This window comes from Seriola dumerili, unplaced genomic scaffold (assembly GCF_002260705.1).
Source record: "Seriola dumerili isolate Sdu_G_001 unplaced genomic scaffold, Sdu_1.0 BDQW01000088.1, whole genome shotgun sequence".
Classification (NCBI taxonomy): domain Eukaryota; kingdom Metazoa; phylum Chordata; class Actinopteri; order Carangiformes; family Carangidae; genus Seriola; species Seriola dumerili.
In genome coordinates, this window is record NW_019174343.1 from 5,108,870 (window position 1) to 5,130,623 (window position 21,754).

Here is a 21,754-nt window from a genome sequence, read left to right on the forward strand (position 1 = left end):
CAAGAGGACACAGAGTGGAGAGAGGACAGGTGCAGGAAATAGAACAATTCTTGCAGATGAGATCAGAAACAGGACAGACAATAACTGCAATACTGTATAGGTCTATACTGTATTTTACAGTACAGTCGGTTCATATCATCTTCAGTTCACTATTGAGAATGAAGAGACTTTGTTTCCCCAAAGCATTTGTGTTCATACTTACAGCAGGCTACAACAACTGAGAAATGTCAGAAACATACAGTAATAGTGTTTTTATACTTAGCATATATATAAGTAGAAATGTGAAAACTGTTTTAGATTTAGCACAGTCGTGGGCAGTTGGCGTTGGAAAGAGCTTTGGTGTTTGTGTATAAAGTTTGGAAGCTAAAGTATCATTTCTAGAAGAGTTTATTTAGTTTTTAATGTAGTGCCTGCTTTTGCAAGAGATGCAAGATGTTTTATATTTTGTGTATATGGTTTTGGTTCGCGTGTGTGGAGCTTTGACAAACAGGGTCCTATAGTTTCAGGATCTGAAAAAGACTTTGATGCAGCTGCACAACCTGTGAATTGTACTGTTCTGTAAAAACCTGTTTTGGTAAAGTTATCTATTTTCTGAATATTTTCTATTTTGTGTTGCGTAAAGACTGTATGACAAAATGAAAAAGATATACAAAGTTTTCAGACAGCTGTGTTTTCTGTTAAGTTCATCATTGTGTTGTTGCTGTTTTGAATGTGTAATTCAGATGGTGCATGTGTGTGTGGTTTTGTTAAATGAATGCCTTTTTGAAAGAGGATTGTCCGGTTTTAGTTGCAATGTTTCATTTTGACGTAGACGTGAGATGTTCAGCTCCAAGTGTTCTGTCTTATTTGGCTTGTGTGTTGAGTTTTGACACAATTAGCCAAATTCTGAAATAACTGGGTAAGCAATCGTAAAAAAAAAAAAAAAAAAACGGACAGAAGATATGATACACAAATCTATTTTAAATTTGTTGTTTTCGCTAATCTTTATTTTGTGAAATACTGGATAATGTGAGCACAATTACTGTGATGCAGTGGAGTGTAAAGTACAATAATGCCTGCTGAAATATAGTGGAGTAGAAGTATAAAGTAACATAATATGAAATACTCAAGTGAAGTACAAGTACATGGTTTTCATTAGAGCAGGGCAATGATAAGCAACAAAGAGCAGAGGGTAAAAAGTGAAGATAAAGTAATATAATCAAGCATCTCAGCACTACAAAGCCCCTGATAAGGCAATGTTTTTTTTAATTATAAAATGCCTTTTTATTCCCTTAAAATACTTTTTTGTGCTCCTCATGCTTCATTACTTCCTCTATTTTGTGCCCTTTTGCATCACTTTTTGATTTTAATTTTAATTTTAGGTTCATTACCTCAGTACAGTTACACTCCTTAACGACGATGCATTAGTCACATATCAGTGCAATAACTTAACAGGTGTCTGTCTGTGCCTGTGTCTTACAGTAATGTCTTTATGAATAGGAATAGACAGTACACTGCACCTGTTACTTGTCATAGACAACTTTCACCAGCAGATGGCGCCAAATAACCAACTATTTGCTCATGGACCAATAGTCAGACAAGTCGAGGCAACATGGGAATAGAAATCTGAATCTCTACGCTGCCACATCATCAACCATCCACTTTAAATTCTATTGCTATCAGTGTGAAGCATAGATGTATTATTAGAACTAGATCTAAACACATCCATGCTTTTCTTTTCACTTCTTTCTTAATTCAGGATTAGCTGTCTTCCGGAGGTGCCTGTAGGCCCCCTTACCTCGGTTACTGTCGCCCCAATTTGTATGAGGTCTTTATTTTTTTATGTTAACACGCGTTTAACACTGAAATACTTTGGTTTTAATACAGCTATTTGGGGGTTATAATAGTTTTGTGCTGTCACGGCATGTAACTCGGCAGCCCTGTGACGTCGTGTAGGTAGGTGCGTTTTGAAGCACGAGATTGAACGTGTGGGCGGAGTTCTTCCTGCTGACAATCATTAGCAACGTAGTAGGCGGTGAAGCCAGTGACTCAGATCGAGTGCACCCACAGTAGCGAGACAAGAAATAATAAAAGACGTTTGGCGCGGGTGTTGCTGACAGCAGAGGAAGAGGAGCCGACGGCAGGCGCACTGTTCGGCTGCTTTCTAGTAATTTCCCTTGGAGACAGGCGCAAGAGACATTCGTACACTTACGAAGAGAGAGTCAGAGCAGTGTAATTTTATTTTTCCTCATTCTCTAGTCAGCCGTCTACCGAAGCTTGCCCCGCGCAGGCAGACGGAAATACCTTGAAAATGCCTCCTATCGACAATGACACCGGGAAGAATGAACTCAGATCTCGGATACAGCAGCTTATTGACACCAATCAAGTGGTGGTTTTCAGCAAAAGCTACTGTCCGTATTGTGTCAAGGTGAGTTGTTCGTTTTGTCGTGGGGGGAGACCTCGCTTACGCCGGTCGGAAACTTCCATTTTCTCCCGCGAAGTAGACGGGCTTGGTCTAATTGCTGGTTGTCCTTGCTACGTTAGTGTGACCGGCAACTTCGGTTTGTTTAAGTTTGGATGCAAAGTTTATTACTACAAAACCACACCAAACGTCTAGGCAGAGATCAATATCAGGCGTTATCAAGTTAACCGCTTGGTTAGCTGGTTATCTGAGTGTAGTCCCATCTAAAAAATTTATATAATTTATAGCTCATAGCTAGCTTAACACCTAACAGTTCAGCTAATTACATCTCGAAGAAAACGTATTGTTGCACCATGTATCCTGTTTACAAAGCAGTGTCTGTGAAGTTCCCACTTGATTTGTTTAGTTTCCGATAAGGTTTGGTTTCTTGTAGTTAAATCATGTCCTACGTAACGGAGGCTTTTAGGGGTTAGCTAACATTTAACACAGGATTGTATTGAACCAGAGTCATGTTTTAAAACTCATTTAAATGATGGAAAATGATTTTCGGCCAACAAAGCAAATCAAAGTGAGTTTGTTAAAGTGCTGCTAATAAGACAGGGTGTTTCTGCTTATATGTATGTCTTGTGCACTTTGACCATGTGTACCATGTGACTAAGGAAATTAATATATCACCTTTCATATTGTGTCTTCCCAGGTAAAAGACCTGTTCACGGAGCTGAAAGTCGAGTGTAACGTGGTGGAGTTGGACCTCATAGGTAAGAGGAAGACGTTTTGTTAAGTTTGTAGAAATTAAATGCTGTATGCCATTTTTTATTTGGTTGTGCCTAAGAAAATTCGTCACCATGTTCAGAGGCAGGTTTGAGATCTGGTATTCACGGAGAGACAGGCAATCACTCACACACAGCAATGGATTATCAAAGTGAAGCTCAGTCCAATATTTAATATTTGCATACATTTATCCAGTCTTGCATCTTATCACTCTGCATCTCTAACCTCAATAAGCTTGACTTTACCACATTATTTGGCCTTTATAAGCAGAGTATGAACATTAATTAAATGTGTTACTACAGACTAAAATGTAGTCGTAAACAGATATAAGTGTGTGTTAGTGTATTTGTCGGCAACTTTACTCATAACTGTAACTCATAAGTTAGAGATGGTGGGATGTTGTTTTCCCCAGACTGTGCTGTGATCCTCCTTTGCAGCAGCACAAAACATGCTGAGTCACTCACTGAGGATATCTTGGCCTCATGCCATATCTCACTAAACTTCAACCTCTTGCCAAGTTAAGTCTGTCACAGTCTCAGCTGTTATGTTGAAGGTAGTATGCAGGGATGTTGATGATTAACCACCATTAAGAATATTTTCAAATAATCCTCAATCAAAGATTTAGTAGACATTCACCTTCCTGTCTTAATCAGTGGGCATGTTAGACAGCAGGTAACCATAGCAACCATGCTACTTTGTGTTATTAGTCAGCTCAGATTGGTGAAACAGACCTGACAACATGTTAAACTACCTCCATACAGACTTTTTTAATAAATGGGTGACTATTTCAGCCTGTTTTTGCTTGTTATAAGTGGCACAATAGTAATAATAATAGACTCAGTAGATGAATAGCACAGTGTGCTTCCTCTTTTACTATATTTCCATATATTTGTTTTTACCGTTATGAATCGTTAAGATTCTAAACAAACACATGATGCAGAGCTAGTGCAAATATTACCGTATGAAAAGCAGATATGTGGAAGGAAGGAGTAGTTTTCAATGTTAACTCTTCTCCGCAGAGGATGGAACCAACTACCAGGAGATGCTGCTCGAGATGACTGGACAGAAAACTGTTCCTAATGTCTTCATCAATAAGACACACCTTGGCGGCTGTGACAAAACAATGCAGGTAAGGAACAGATGTGTGTCTATTTGACTATCTTTTGTTGCTCTGAATCATTGTTACACATCTCTGTATATGTTGCAGATGTCTTTAATACATGATTGCTTTGAAATGATACCCAATCAAGTGTCTTGTTGAGACTCCAGAAGCTGTATTCAAACAAAGCTGTTTGGCTCAAGGGATTCGAAGCTCAATCCACTAGTTTGTCATTTGCAAAAAAAGGACTCATGAAGTGCACAGAAGTGTTGTTCCCTCTCAATCACAGAACAACAGAAAAACCCACTAGACCTTTGAAACATGAGAAACAGGTTTTGCTTGTTTTGTCTAGCCAACAGTCCAAGACCCAAAGATTTTCTTTATTCAATATTCAATATCGATTGAGTTATTGAGAGATATTTCAGTTACGATATCACTTTTGCTTGGATATGAATGATATTCTCAGAACTAATGCTGTCTATTATTTGTCTAACCTGGTACATAATTAAAAAATATTAATGTTGACATTAAGAATGGACCCCAAAGCATTTACATTAATGCACTTTGTATTTGACTAACAAGTTTAGACGCATATCTCAAGAAATAATAGCTAGATTAGTAATGTGCGTAGCTAACGTAACCTGGTGCAGCAGCCAGAGGTACACACAGCTTCTTCTCCTGTCGGCTGCTCGTTGCACATCTTACACATAGCCTTTCTTTGGTCCAGCTCTTCGTTGTCTTCATAGTTTTTAAATCCAAAAAACAAACACACATCTGTCTTTAGACCGGTCCCTTCAGTGGACTGTCTGCCGAGTGTTTGTCTCTCGCGTGGTCAAATCTTGTCACGCGAGACTAACAAGGTTAGAGCTTCACACATCGACGGGAAAAGGCCATACATTGTAAAAAGCATATATTAAGCGACTGATCTCTGTATTTTATGAATTGATATTGAATTATTCAAGTGAGATTCAATTTGAATTAGAAAATCAAACTTTTTCAACCCTGCCCTACAGTTATGTGAAAGCTCTTTAGTAGACTTTTGTTTAGTTTTTTTGTATTTCTTACTGTATTTGAAATTGGTTGTGCATATTGTAGCTACATACATAAGTGCTGTATTGTGTTCATGTTTCTGTCAGGCCCATAAAGATGGCAGTTTGCAGCAGCTGCTGAGTGGTGAAAATGAATCCTATGACTACGACCTGATCGTCATCGGAGGAGGTTCTGGGGGCCTGGCCTGCTCAAAGGTGACGAGAAAAGCTGCAACACATTAACAGTGTCACCTGTTCAAACTTTATTGTTGTTTCTGTTGCTCTGTTTTGCAATTTTGTGGTTGGCATTTTGTCAGAGAATCAGAGTGAAACTAAAGCTGATGTTGTAATGAGTAACCATAGTTTTTGTGCCACTTACAAAGAGACTGCAGAAACATGTAATGTTGCACTAACACTGGGTCTGTTGACAATAGGAAGCAGCTATGTTGGGGAAGAAGGTCATGGTGCTGGACTATGTTGTGCCCACACCAAAAGGAACCACCTGGGGTAAGATACTTCCACTTAGTTAGACCACCTAGTTAGATACATGTGAAGCAGTATTTATCTGAACCTAAATTGGCTGCTAGCTGATCATTTCCGTGTGTTGTTGCTCTCCTGTGGTGATCAGGTCTTGGTGGAACTTGTGTGAACGTGGGCTGCATTCCCAAGAAGCTGATGCACCAGACAGCCATGTTGGGCACGGCCATGCAGGACGCGCGCAAGTACGGCTGGGAGTTTGACGAGACAGGTGAGGGCACAGAGCGCCAATCCAGGGGGTCACGAAGGGTCACCGGCTTGCTGTGGTAAAACTGAGGCAATGTCATTCCACTGATGGGTGTCTCTGTCGGTCTGTCCTCAGTGAAACACAACTGGGACACGATGAAGACGGCGGTGAACAACTACATCGGCTCATTAAACTGGGGCTACAGGGTGGCACTGAGAGACAAGAATGTCAACTATGTCAACGCTTATGCAGAGTTCATTGAACCACACAAGATCAAGGTAAATGAGTGCTTTTGGTGGAACCTTCCATGTGTGCGTTCAGATGTTTAACTGGGAATGCTGGTTTGGTTCGACTTAACTGATTTTCTATAACCCCGATATGCAGTTTCTCCTCCTTACATAGTTGGCTCTGTACTGTTATACCAAAGATCTCTTCCTAATCTTGATAAAGCCATCTCTTTTGAAATGGTGCCTAGCCTTTTATGGTGGCAGCATTATTGTTGTGGTTGGCTCCTCTAACTTGTGATCATATTACTAGCTGCACCCAAAGAAAATAGACATTTCAAAACATCCTGCATATCATCGACAAAAAGCCTCTGCTTGATGAATCAGTATCTCAGAGCTTGTGTTTTCTGACAGGCGACAAACAAACGAGGGAAGGAGACATTTTACACCGCAGCTAAGTTTGTCTTGGCTACAGGCGAGAGGCCGCGCTACCTGGGCATCCCTGGAGACAAGGAGTACTGCATCACCAGGTGAGAGCATGATGCCAAGTACATGGTGGATCTGACACCATCTGTCCTATCACATAACATGCTGTGTCACTGGAAGCCCCATCTAGAGCTCATTTGTTTGACCAGAGTTTAGATTCAGCAGATGTATGATCTCTGAAAACACAAACACATCCTTTAATGATCTGGACTCTTGTGTCCTCCGCAGGTGGCCATGCCTCAGGGCATCCATTAATCTCCCAGCTGTCTAAATGTTATGTGAGATTATCCTCAGGTGTTTTATGTGATTATGCTGCTGTTCTGGCAACCGACAATTGATGGTCTCATGCTGCTCACTTAAGTGGTAGTGTGACATAAGACACAACCCCAGGCTGGGCACTTCTGTATGGACTGTTATTTTGTGTCCAATACTGGTTTGTGTAATCTAAGCATGTAGTGTAAAGACAGAAATGTTTTATTTTTAACCTGAAATCTTCAGACTCAACGATAAGTTATGTCAGCTAGTTAAATAACACTACAGCGTCATGTTTTACCTGCTCTGTTTGACGTCTTCTTTGCTTCTCTCTTATTCCCAAAGTGATGACCTCTTCTCATTGTCTTACTGCCCGGGAAAGACCCTGGTGATCGGGGCGTCATACGTGGCTCTGGAGTGCGGTGGCTTCCTGGCCGGCTTGGGTCTCGACGTCACCGTCATGGTCCGGTCTATTTTGCTGAGGGGCTTTGACCAGGACATGGCCAACCGTGCCGGAGAGCACATGGAGGAGCATGGTGTTAAGTTCCTCCGCAAATATGTTCCAGTAAAGGTGAGTGTTAAATAGACTGCTGTGTGCCCAAGTGAAAGTGCTGTAAACTGATGTTTGTTTCGGTATGGCTAGTTAGAAACTTCATATTTAGAAATGGGCATAACCCATCAAAATCAATCAATTTTTTAAAACGCCTGCCATTTTAAGAAAGTTGCGGATCTTAAATAGTTTCATATGACCTAAGGTAACCTCCATTTGTAAGGCAACAGGTCATCAGCAGACTGTGTGTAACCAGATTTTTTTTTTTTTTTACCATATTACATCATAAATCTTACCTTTTTTCCCCCTCTGCCTCCCCTGCGGCTGTGTGTGTCAGGTAGAGGAGCTGGAAGCAGGCACTCCTGGCAGGCTGAAGGTGACAGCCAAGTCCACAGAAACCGATGAGATCATCGAGGGAGAGTACAACACTGTATGTACTGATCTATCATTTCCTCCTTCCCTTAACTCCCATATGATCCTGTCCCTGTAGAATACCTTGTAAGTTATTTGAGATGTGCCCAATTTGTATAGAATTCCAAAGTGTTCAATAATAAATAAATAAGACTTTACAAAAGAAAAAAATTTCACCAGATTTAATAAAATGTATAGACAAACTAACAATTTGTAAAATAATTTCAGGAATTATTAAAGCTCATTACCATGAAATGTTAATTAATTTTCTGTTTTATTAGCAAGCTCAACAACTGCTGCCAGATTGAACCAGTTAGCTCCTGATAGCTAGAATAACAACAAAGTCAATGTAATTCTGAATCAACCAGCTAAAGTCTGCTTTAAGAGAGTTTAAAAAAAAAAAAAAGCAAGAAAACTGCCACGTTCTGATATTTAGCTGTCGTCACACAGGGTTGATGCCAAACAATATAAAGGGTTGCAGAAAGGAAATAATCAATTTAAACAACTATAGCATTAAACATTTCCTTTTCCTAGTTTTTGTATTGAGCCATTCTTGTGCAAATGAATCTCCAGCAACTTCACTGACTGAGGACTTTGTTTAAACTAAACAAACTGTTTCTTTGTTCTTAAGGTGTTGATAGCAGTGGGCCGAGATGCGTGCACAGACAAGATTGGTCTGGACAAGATAGGGGTCAAAGTCAACTCCAAGTAAGTTTATTATCTGAATGTATGTTTTTTTGTATGTTCATTCATCCCTGTTACATATGGCGTCCTGTGCCTTTAAGACTCATGGTACAGTCATGGTGATTCAGCAGTTATTGCCTTCTCATGGCTCTCTGCAGGGGGCGGGGTGAGTGCGGTGTGGGATTTGATCAGGAGAGGAGGGGTGTCTTGTTAGTACAATGAGAAAGCGCTTCTACAGTGTATCAGCAGGTTTTAATGGAAAATAAATGTTCTAAATGTAAGATCTTTACATGCTTGTGTCATTATGTTGCACTGTCTGACTCAGTTTGCCTTAATGTGCCTCATCAATACATTTCCTGTTGTCTGTTTTATTTATTTGTTTATTTTTTTAGAAAACCAGAATCAAAGCTTAAATAATCTTCTAAAGTTGTTTGTTTTGCAGTAGATTATTTTAGTGTTATAGCCGTTGTGAATGTAGCCTTTTTTTTGAGGTTTTGGTCAACTATTTTGTGAATGACTGAATGGTTCAGCCAATGAGGCCGACAGGGATTAAGACGGCATGAGGCCAGCTTAAAAGAGCACTCTGAGTCATATGCCCCAGTCTTATGACCATAGTAGTATTCAGATGAAGCAAACACACAGCCTCACGGCGCCTGGGTTCAGGGGCCATCAGCAGGTTGGTTTGATCTCCTGCTGTACAGAGTGGAATAGAAACGTGGCTGTATAAATACTGTTTCAGCTGTATCTCTTCATGTTGCCCAACATGACCTTAGACCCACTTGTGATGGACAGACATACCTCTGCTGCTGTTGTTCCTTTGACCAAACATGTATTTATCTGCAGTCATTTGTTTCCAGTATTTCTATGTTTGCATGTTCCCCATGATTAAATATGGGTAAAAATGTTCCACTTAATGAGGCTAAAATAAATGCTGTTTTAGTTTGCTTGAAAGAAAGAAAACATTTATATGAAGTATGGGTTTCTCTGTGCCATCCGCCAGGAATGGAAAAATCCCAGTGAACGATGAAGAGCAGACCAACGTGCCCCACGTCTACGCCATTGGAGACATTCTGGAGGGCAAGTGGGAGCTGACACCTGTCGCCATCCAGGCTGGCAAGCTGTTGGCACGACGCCTCTATGGGGGAGCAACACTCAAGGTGCACCAGCATTAACACACTTGTGCTGTAGACCTACTGAAACCTCAATATCAAACCTTCCACTATTCAATTATCACTGGGATATTGTGTGACATGTGAGAGCAGAAGGATTCATTTCCCCAGTCAACAAATAGTAATTAATCTGTGTTTGGGCAGTGTGACTACATCAACGTTCCCACAACTGTTTTCACCCCAATGGAGTACGGCTCCTGTGGTCTGTCAGAGGAAAGAGCCACTGAGCTCTACGGGCAGGACAACATCGAGGTAAAACGCATGCACACGCTCGCAAACACACACACACAGTGTCATCTGAATAATTTATCAGAGATCTGGTTCACCTTACTGTGAACCTCGTGATCGGCTGGAGTAAAGTCCATCTCTGAGACAAGAGTTCTGCTTTGTAATCCAGGTTCCCAAAATCAGTGAAGACTTGTAATCCTCTTACATGAGTAGACTTGGCTAGAAACATTTGTCTAATGTAAGCTAAAATAAATACTAAAATAATACTACTTTCTTTAAGTTCTGCTGACTCACCTGATCATGTTGGTGTTTTCATCCATGTGAGAGTGTGTTTCCTCTGAACCCGTCCAGTCTGATTAGTTTTGTCTGCTGCTTTATTTGTGCATGCAGGCTGGTCAGTCTGCCAGCCAGAGAATACATGGCACATTCATTTTTTTTCCCCAGTAATATGAGCTGCTCAGTAAACCCAGGCAGACTTTGACTGCAGATTTATTTGAACTTTATAAATTTATAACTCTTTATTTTCAGTTTTAGCACTTCCTGTCTAAATAAAATCACTTGAGCTAAGAGGAACTGATGTTATTCATGTCTTATGAAATGCTGCCAGTTGCTGTTACACAGTCATAAACCATCACTGTGTTTCTGGTCTCTGTGTTCAGGTGTACCACAGTCTGTTCTGGCCTCTGGAGTTCACTGTGCCTGGCAGGGACAACAACAGATGCTACTCCAAGATCATCTGCAGTAAACTGGACAGTGTAAGATTATAAATGCTTTGAATTATATATATGAATTGAGACAGTAAGCAACCAGCGAGTTGAACTCCTAGATGTGTCACGTGAATGATGATGTTTCTGCTTTGTAGGATCGAGTCATCGGGTTCCACTACCTGGGCCCTAACGCAGGAGAGGTGACGCAGGGATTCGGTGCAGCCATGAAGTGTAGAGTCACCAAGGAGCAGCTGGACAGCACCATCGGCATCCACCCGACCTGTGCTGAGGTAAGAAGACGACTGTCATTAACAGCCAGAATAGAACCTTTTATCATTTTTATTTACTTATTTAGTTTTACCTTCTGTCCCTCAGTGCTTTGTTTGAGGTTTGGTTCACTGTGGTCACTTTTGTCATTCTCTAGTTTACACTTTGTTAAAACCACACCCAGTGCTTATCAAACACTTCACGTTTTGTTTTTTGTGTGTAGCAACAGTGTTGTGTTGACTAACCTGTAAGAACATAGCAGGAAATGCCAAAATACTCAATACCAGACAAAATGCAGAACAAACATGCTGAACTCAAACAGAAAGATGTGTTTTTTTTATGTTTTTTTTGCAGCCAGATTTCAAAGATTTGCTCTTGGATTTCATATACAGGATGACATGACATAAAAACAATGAAATCATAAAATCTTTATCTCTCTGCCCATTGTTGATGTGTACCAAGATCATGAATGTATTGCTTCCTGTTGAAATATTTCTTACTCACATGGCTCTTTCAAAATGAATTGATGCTTTCAAGCAGCATGGCCAACTTAGCGCCTTTGTTGCTAGATTAACTTACTTTTTATACCCCTTTAACCAACCTTTTTATTAGAGTAGAGTATTTTTTCATAAAGACCATGCGACACATCTAGTAACTTTTTGGACAAACCTTCGCTACTTTCCATAGAAAAGAGTTGCCAGCCTCGCCTCTCTGTGTCCATTCTGTTCAGAGAGTTGTGTGAGGGACAAAATAAGAATGATATTCTGTCACTTTTAACTTTCTCTTTGAGTGATCATTTTACAAGTAACCGGAGCTGAAATTACTGCTCAGTCTTTGTCTTTAATTTATGTGTTTGGTGATTTTGTCAGACCACGTCACCGTTATAAAATCAGGATTTTAGCAGCAGCTTGGAAGTTAACATGTAGTCTTAATGTGCAGTGTTTCAGTCACTATTTCATACTTGTTGAGGTATCAGATAACAGAAAATACAGGAATTTGTCTGTATTAAAATACTGTACGTGTGAGCACAGAGGAGACAAGCAAACGGATAAAGAGGTGAAACCAGCTGACACTAGACTGAATGCAAATACGACAGTGACATCAGTTGTGAACAGCAGTTCCTCAACAGGTTTCACCTATGTCCATAATCACTGACCACACTGTGTCCAGCTATATACTGGGTTTTGACCAAGTCTTGTTCAGTTTAATTCTGTGTGAATGATCAGGCTGTGCCAGACACACATTAGATCAGACCACATTAAACAGGGCAGCCACAGGCAACAGCTTAAAGTATTAACACGTCTGTTTTCGGAGGTCTGAGTTTCTTTTATCATCTAGTGAAAAGGTTGTTTTATCTTCTAGTTTGTTGCAGAGTTTAAAATGAATTAATATTTAAATATATTTCTTCTACTGTGTTGCATGGTGTGCATTAATTAGCTTAATTAATTCTAATAGCTTAAGATCTAGCATTATGCATTCATTATGTTAATGTGGTGTGGTGATAATTGCAGCACATTAAGCAGCTCAAGTGCCTCTTGTTTGATGTTTTACATTATTTGGGATTCAATTTTGTAACAAACTTCCAACATATCTTCATCTGAGATTGAGGATGTAATTTCCATCACTGTGTAATATTCTGGTTTTCCTCTAGACTGGACATTTGTAGTTTTATACACAAAACCATAATATTCACTTAGAAACGTCTCATTTCAACCAGTGACTTTTGTATTTCTGAGTTGTTTAGTTCCTGGTAGCCTGAGGAAAATGTTAGGTGTATGTTACAGAGACTTGCAGATACTCTGTAAAAGCTGCTCTGCCTGACTTGTGTGTCCTCTTCCTTTTAGATCTTTACCACCATGGAAGTGACCAAGAGCTCCGGTGGAGACATCACCCAGGCCGGCTGCTGAGGTTAAACCCTGCTTGTTTAGCGGGTTGCTCTCATATTAGACTCTCCTCCAGACCCCTCTCATCTTAGCTCCCACTCAGTCTTTAAGCTCAGCCTCAACTCCAGTCGCTCACTTTACAGGGCAGTTGTTTCTCAGGACAAACCGAACACCACAGCCAGCGTCTGAATCAGTGGAAGCACTCTGGGAGCTAAGAGGTGACTGGAACACGTCAGAGCTAAGAACATGTGTGTCTCCAGCTCTGGCTGGGGTAGTTTAATATAAGGGCAGCCTGCTGAACAGCGGGGTTACTCTGCTGATATTTCCACCGGGCTCCAACAGTGTGTTCTTCTCAGAGGAGCACCAACACACACACTAACTTTGAGTGTGTGTTTGGGCTGTTTGTGACGTCCTGGCCCGTAACCCCAAATAATGAGGTGGGCGAGGATCGATGTCCCTCTGCAGAAGCACCTGATGGTGGCCCGAACCCTTCGTCCAACCCCCAACTTAAAACACTTGTCATTCACTCCCCGGTATACACATGGTATACAAACTGAAGTTGACTTTAGAAGGACAGATCTGAATTGGCGCACACAGGATTTGATTGGATGCACGGCTCTGAACTCTGCTCCAGCTTGTGATGGAAACAAATTATTTAATCTGATGTATGTATGTGTAGATTAAATGTCATCATGTCTCCTCTGTCTAGCCTTCATCATTCCACATATTCCTCTCACCAGGTCAGTAAAATCGAGGTCTGTACATGTTGCTATCTGTTGCCGTGTGGAGGCACCAGGGTTTTCTGCCTTAGAGAGAACTCCATTTATTCTACCAAAGTGTTTAGCATGACAAGTCTGCAGAGAGATCAGCAGCCAGCAGATCTGCACCTCTCAAACCTCCGCTGTGTTGCATCACCACAGTTTCATAGAGAATTGAATGGAAAATAAACCGGAATTGTACTGAATGTTGTTTCAACAAAAACCTTTTCTCAAGTTTTTACTCTTATTAATTTAATACTTGTTTGTTGCATCTTGCTGTTTGCCTCTGCATTATGTGTGTATGTAAAAGATATATTCAGTCTGCTAGAGGACAGTATTCTGACTGCTGTCAGTGAGTGACATTGGTCATCTTTATAAATGACTTGTTCGCTGGTGTCAAACCACTGTAGATTACTTCTCTCTCAAGATGTAATAAAGGAGGAATTCACCTTCACTGTTGTCACCTTCACATTTTCACTTGTGGAAAGCGGTTTTAAATTCACCTGAAGCTAAAAGCTGAACAGAATTAGCTTTAATACGATAACTGAAATACAGGTCTGATGGTGTTTATGTACTGTTGTACAGAACAAAGTTTCTACAGAGTAATTGTGACCAAGGCTTTAGAGCCTAATACCAGCAGACAAATGGCAGTTCTATAATGGAAAAGAAAGGGAGCACCAATGTAATACAGTATGAGGTTTCCAAATGCAATACAATCCCTGTCATTAAGAACTAATGAATAAATATAAAAAGCAAGTCACAATTGATTCTTAGTCTCACATATTCAATTTGTTAAGGTTATCTAGTTTATATTCAACAAAATATACATTTCTAAATTGATTTACAGCAGCTAATAAAGACTTCTTTTGTATTATTTTAACAAATGAACCACAAAAACGAATGACTTTCCAGGGAAAAGTTTCTTATGTAAACAGACTTTTAATATATTTTCACTAAGATTACAAAGATTTGGAGCCCCAATAATAAAATAAAAAAAAAAATTATTAATAAATGAAACGATTAAACCTCAACTTCCAAAATGTTAATTCTTCATTTTTATTTTAACAATAAACATATAAAACATTTTATGTCAAAATGCCACTGTTCTCTACAATAACACTATGGCAAAGTTTATTTCAAAAATGTCTGGAAAAAAACGTGTATTTTCATTTCCAGTTAGCTTGACTAAACTGTGACGCAGCTTTATGATAAGCAAAGAAATCGTCTTTGTGGTCGCTGTAGTCTGGCTAGCTCAAACGACACAAATCTATAATTAGATAGGAAAATTAACTCCTCTGTTACGATTGATATGATATAACAATCTGATGAGTTTTATTCATTTCTTGAAATAAATTTCATAATGTCTATCACACTGCAGCACAGTTTAAATACCCAGGAGATGAGGCGGGGGAATATTTTTAGTGCTGCTCGTACACAGGTACAGTGGATCAAAATCAATCCCGTTGAAATGGGGCAGTCTATTCACATCGTCCACATCAGAGAGCAGCCGAGGAATAATAGCATCATTTTCTGTGTGTGTGTCTGTGGGACTATTCAGCCTCCACAAGTGGCGGTCCTGATCAATAGCATCTGGGCTGGTGTGAAGCCTTTGTTGGGCTCACACCGGCTCACATCTGAAAACGGTGTCACCTGCACCAGCTGCCATGACAACTCTAGCTTTGATGAGTTTCATTTGGCTTGAGGACAATCTGTCAGTGATATGAGGTAACTGCTTCACTGGTGTTTGTTATTCCAGCAACACCCAAAAAACAGGCCATAGCTGACATGTACCTGAGCTCCTGTAACTGCTGTCATGCTTGGTCAGTTCTCAGTTCATTTCCATATAAAGTAAGTAATGAGGAAAGAGTGTGAGGAAAGAGAGTCTCAGGTTGTTGATCAGGATGATGCTGGTCTTTTAAAAACTGGTCTGTGCAGTAACTCTGACTCACACTTCCTTGAGGAGTTGATCATCTACTGAATTTATTTCATTTCTACCTATTTAAATAGCTATTTGTGAGTCCATGTGACTTCAATTTACATGTAATTGGTTTCCCTTAGTAAAACAACAACAACTTCCAAAAAGAACAGCATGTATGTGATCACTGTCTCATGATGGCCTCATTTGTACATCAGAGTATACGGCACTGGAATAAATTAAATCTGTGTTTCTTCAATATTGCTTTTATTCCCAGTTTTTTAGTCTATGGTCAAATAAACAAACTCAAATATTTCTACAAGAGGAGGAGCTGCATAAAAGTCTGGGGGCTATATTTAATGAAAAAGAGTACAAATTCATTTTGTTTGTGGTTATTTTGTGTCTCTATTGTCATTTTGTGTCTTTTTGTTGTGGTCTTGCATCCCTCTTTTTTGGGGTCTCTTTGTGGTCGTTTTATGTCTCGTTGTGACTTGTTGAACGACTCTTTTTAGTCTGTTTCCAAATCCTTGTAGTTGTTTTGTGTCTCTTTGTGGTTGTTTTGAGTATCTATCGTTTGTTTTGCATCTGTTAACATAGATTTTGCATCTTTCAGTGAAGAAATGTCCTCACATCATCCACAATTTTTTTCTGACGATACAATGGCTGTTCTGTTTATATTAGACATCAAAGAATATTTAATCAAAGTGAATCTAACAATGATCTTAACAAGAAAGTAGAGACATTTTTTCAGTACTTTATCACTTTAACCCTGCGAGTATCTTGCAACAACAACCAACCTACAAATGATGCAAAAACTGAATCTTTTTGCTCAACCACCCTCTAGTAAGGAAGTGACATTTGACACTGCTTGAGCAGTGTCAAACCACAGTTGACCTATCTTTCCTCCTGTCATGTAATCGTAGAGCTTCCCCGTGTTACAGCTGATATGATCCTTGTGGTGAACTTAGATCTGATTACAATTAGAAAATCAAGCCTGCAAAGTGTCACTATGACTTGCTGGTTTCAACCCACTCCTTATCTTCAATGACCAGCATGAGCTGTCAGTTAAACCCATGCTTATGCAATCAAATCTCAATATGTTAGCTCATAATGACTAGGAAATCTCTTTGAATTGTGTTTGCTGCAAATGATTAACCTGAAGTCACACTGTGAATTCCAATTATATCACTTGACGGGTCCTGACATGCTATTTGACATGGTTATTGATTAATAGGATACGACCTGAGACATGCAATCAGGAGTGGTTCTACCTGGAAACGTTTCTCTCATTTCCTGCAAGAATCAGAGAAGTGGGTGAAGCTGGAGGCTCTCTCTGCTGTTCATCATTGGACAAGACAACGGGAGGCTAATTTACACTAAACATAAATGAACAATTAAATTAATACAATATGAAATTTAAAATAGACAAAAAAAAGTTTTCATATAAGCTAGGGAGTTGATGACTTGACATGAGCGGCTCCATCACTCATATTTTTTACTCTTATTCATGGTTTTGTGTTAAATCTACATCAGCACAAACTGATCTGATCATTTAACAATACCTTAATCTTTATTGACACTTTATTATCGTTTAATACTGAAACTAGGTGTATGATCTCCCAGATTACCAAAATCCATTGGACAAAAAGTACACTAGGAACAAGATTTGGGCCCCTAAAGCAGTACATGAATCCTCTCCATGTGGTAAATTTCCAATTGAGTTTATTTGATGTAAATGATCTTTCTTTGGTTTTGCAGACTCTGCTGCTGCTGACAGTTTTTGGCCTGTAGGTGGCAGCCCTGTCTCATAGATGCCTGCATCCTGTTCTGGCCTTCAAGGTGCCGAGAAGACTTTTCTTTTGCTGAATAGTGTGATCCAGATCAAGGTCATCGAAGAGGAGTTGAATCGAGAGCTTGGTTGTAAGATACTTTAAAGGTGCCATATTGTATAAAGGTAGGTGTCCATGTCTTTTCTGATTATAAAGCAGGTCTAGGTTCTATATTAATACTGTGAAAGTATCTAAGCGCTCAGTCCACAGAGAAATGCACACAGCCTGTATTCACAAACTGAGCCTTAAAATGAGCTGTTAGAACTTCTGTAACTTTGTGATGTGACAACAAAGAAGTCACCACTCTCATCCACACCCAACCCCCGCCCACCTGGATCCACCATCCAACCTGGCAGGATTTGGTCTCTGAGTGTTTGCCTGAAATTTGCAATATATTTTTTACTAGATCAACAGTCAGCCAATCAGAAGAGAGGCTCAGAGCCTCTTCTCTTCTTATTGGCTCACTGACCTGTTGTTTCTAGAGCTCCAGAGAGAAGCCTGAGAGAGGAGATGTAAAACTACATTGAGATGGTTTTAAGTTCTTAAAACAAGAAAAAATATATCTTCTTATGGATCAACACTTCAAATAAAACACAGGAAAAGAGGAAAATATGGACCTTTAAAGACCTTTCACCCCTAATCCAAGAAGCTTTGTCAGTTCAGTTTGTTAAATTGTATATTTTGCTTCAGCGTGACAGACTTTACAATGAACTTTAAGGCAGGTTTTCTACAAGGAGGGGCTTGCAGCGTACAGAGTGTCTTTTCAGCTGGGAGTTGAATGTTGGACTGGTGACAGATGCACAGAGCGGGAGTACAGCTCTGCTCTCCCTGCAGTATAAGTGTTTCCTCATTTCACATACTTACCACAAAACCGTTGAACAGAGGAGACAGAAAAGTTTGAGGAAACTATTCTGGTGTCTTCACGTTCTCAGTGCTATCCTGTTATTTCCAGTTACTTGCTTTTACTTTATCTATATATTTACTCATCAGGGACTATATTAAAAGGGAATTCCACCGATTTTACACATCAAAGTCTGTTTGCACATCTTGGGGAGTACTAGTGCATATGTGAAAAGAAAATGTATAAAGTCTATTGTGGCTCCAAGTTTGAAAAGGAAACAAAATCTGGGAGTTTTGGTGTTAAACAGAAGTGATCTTATCAGAGCCAGCACATAGACTGTATATAAAGATGGACGTAGACTCTGTGACATCAACCATAGGTATCTGAAGAGAGGTTTTGAAGCTCAGAGTGGGTTGCTCCGCACCATCTTGGCAGTGCCTGACTCCGCCCCTAACTCCCAGCAAATCCAAAAATGGGCAAAGAAGTGGGGCGTGTATGGAGCCAAGACTTTGGTGAATGCTGGTTTGTGGCAAGCATACACTCACCCACCTGTCACTCAAAGCAACACACCCTCAATTATACATAGCTTTAAGCCTTAATAAAATTTAAACAGATGAGTACCACATAGCCTTAGTCCTAACTGCAGCGGCCATGGGTTGGAGTCTGACCCATGACCTTTTGCTGCATGTCTTCCCCTCTCTCTCTCCCTGACTTTCCTGTCTATCTCTCACTGTCCTATAACAATAAAAGCAAAAATGCCCCAAAAATAACATAAAAAAGAATAAAAGTTCACCCCTGTACAGTTGTCATGAAGGAGGAAATTAGCTATAGAGACCAAACCTGTTTTTTGAACCAGGTTGTAAACATGTTTATTTCTGCTGTAAAGTTGAGCATTTTAACATGGGAGTCAATGGGGACTGACTCACTGTTGGAACTGACCTCAAGTGGTCATTAGAGGAACTGCAGTTTTTAGCACTTCAGTGTTGGCTTCATTTTTCAGCACGGAGGTTGCCACTCATAGGGCAAGAAGCTCAAGGCTACGTTAGCCACTACTATATAAATAAAACCTGATATAATGACCAATAATTTACGATTGATTTAGCAACTAAAAAACATGTGCCAGTGTCAGTGTGGCAGCTCTTACTATCTATCTCAGTCTGCTGACATGGTGCGAGTGTGGCAAAAGTCGTGGATAAATAGAAAATTTGACTTGATGATTGCAGAAGAATTATAAGGATTTATCCTCTGGGCATCATGAATGTCAATATTTCTTGGCAATATATCTAATAATATCTAATATCTATCTAATATCTAATAGTTGTTGAGATATCTCAGTCGGAGAAACATGCTGCTCATGTGGCTTAAAAGAACAAAGCAGGTACACAAGGAAACCATCACACAGATTTCAAATTCACTAGACACTCATAGACAGAGCAGGAAGAAAATGTTGTTAAATATCATGCTAACACTGTTGTTTCACTAGTAATGAAAATTTCAGATTTTCTAGTAAAAAAAACAATTTATTAAGTCTTTGAATTGAGTTGCATTGCAGTCATGTAAACTCAAGATGACGGGGCCAACTGGCAAAATAAACTCTTCCTTACTGGTATCGATGCAGTCACATCTAACAGCAGCTCTACTTCCCCCTCCTGTATGGTGGAATGGAAGGAGCAAAACCATCAAGTATTTTTATATATGAAGTGTATATGCAAACTTTTCCAAGTTAATGGATCATACTTATGGATACTAATGGATCATAGGGTTGTTTGAATATCTTACTAGACAAGTTCTGCAACCTGTCAAACACGAAGAATCATTGTATTGATAAATTATTTTTCTACCTCTAGTCAAATTGTGTCTGATGACTCTGGCGCTGGTTTAAATGTCATTTTCTTTACTTTTAAGGAAGGTTGTGACTATGATTCCCAAATACCTGAATACCTGATTTTTCTTTTCAATCTAAAGACAAATACATCGGGTTGAACTGTGTTTGATGAGTGATTGTCATTTGGAAAAGTAGCACGCCTGCTTTCCTTCACTGACAAACAGAATTAAACTGGCTCGCTGCCTCATCGAGGAGTATGTAAACTGAAGTTTTAGACATGAGGAGAATTTCTTTAAAACGAATTGACTCCATTTTCAGATCATGGAAATTAGCTTTTTTTTTTACTTAGCATCATTTAAAAGGACATTTGTATAACAATCTTAAATAAATAATTCAAAATTAATAATTGTAGTTTTAAAAAGTTATTTCTTACTTTGACATCATTAAGATTCGAGTGATCAACTTGTTTGTTATAGAGCTTTCGTAGAATTTTCCCTTTTTTACTGTTAAAAGCCATTTAATCTCTTTCTTGTCGTCATTCATTTTTTTTCTTATGTTTGTTTCTTCAGCCAAATTGTTTCGCTTTTAAGTTGAAAAGACTTCTTCATCCAGAATCTCCCAATAGTTTTTTGAGTCAATTTCATGTTGAGTGTGTAGAGATTTTATAACCTCATTTATCTGTCAGCACAACTCAGCTCCTCGCTCTTTTTCCACAAGTCTTCAGCTAATCAGCAGTGGGGAATGTAAGACTTGCTCAAGACTCATTTTTCATCTGTTTGTAGTCATTTTGTGTCGCTTTGTGGTTATGTTGTGGTTGTTTTGCCTCTCATTGTGATTGTTTTTTGTCTCTTTGTGATTCTCCTTGTGGGGATTTTGAAGGTACAGCCCAGGGGGGGCCCCCAGACCCTTTGGACCCCTGAGTCTTTGCTTGGTAGGTTGGTAGGAAAAGAAAGTTGCTTATTCTTGTTTATCACTTTCCTCAGTGACCAGATTTAAACTGGCAGGTTTCCGTGCCAAACCTGCTTCTCTAACCTTTGACCATGTGTTGACTCTGCTTGACACCTCTCGCTTGATTGGTCAGTCGCTGGGGGAATGTACGCTGACTCCTGGCCGGTCCTAACCCCACCGAAGATCACCCATCATTCCATTCTCAGACAGTAAACACTGACAGGCTTCACACCGCCTTACCATCAGGCCCGGGGTTTGATCAGTCGCGTGGCTCCTAACCCATCCTGACTTCTCCCAGGGATCTGATCCATGATGCCTAGAAGATGGACATGAGGAATGCGGGGGAAGGTCAAGGGTCAAAAGCAACTCAGCAGGAAGTCCTCCCTGCCCTAATTAGCTAAACCTGGGATTCTGTCTGGAGATGGATGGCGCTACAAAACACTGACTGGTTCACCCCCTTCTGGGCCTGTAGGTTCAAAATGGGAGCAGTTGTATCACACACCGGATTAAAGTCCAACTCTGAAGGCCTCGCTGCAGTCATGTGCTCTCTCCTTTTGAGGTTATACTCCCCGCGATGCCCCCATCAGATACGATGTGTGTCAAAGGCATTTCTGTATTTCATGAGTTACTTTTTTTATTTTTTTATCCTAGACTCATATTTACTGATGCTCAACACGTTGTACAGGAGCCAAAGTTCCAACGTGGATCAAGAGATTATGGTTTGGTTGAAATTTGTTCCATCAGACTCAAGTGA

General features: G+C 39.8%; 1 protein-coding gene across 1 annotated transcript; it reads left to right on the forward strand.

Moving 5' to 3' along the window:
- Positions 1–2,023: 2,023 nt before the first annotated feature.
- LOC111221687 (thioredoxin reductase 1, cytoplasmic-like) lies at positions 2,024–14,096 on the forward strand. The gene is made up of 16 exons (XM_022745186.1): positions 2,024–2,407; positions 3,099–3,159; positions 4,192–4,301; positions 5,408–5,515; positions 5,734–5,806; positions 5,928–6,047; positions 6,159–6,301; positions 6,662–6,777; positions 7,331–7,556; positions 7,873–7,965; positions 8,578–8,654; positions 9,631–9,787; positions 9,944–10,051; positions 10,687–10,782; positions 10,890–11,024; positions 12,846–14,096. Exons 1-16 carry the CDS (start codon positions 2,291–2,293, stop codon positions 12,906–12,908), a joined length of 1,803 nt encoding a protein of 600 aa, XP_022600907.1. The 5' UTR covers positions 2,024–2,290; the 3' UTR covers positions 12,909–14,096.
- The last annotated feature ends 7,658 nt before the right edge of the window (positions 14,097–21,754 follow it).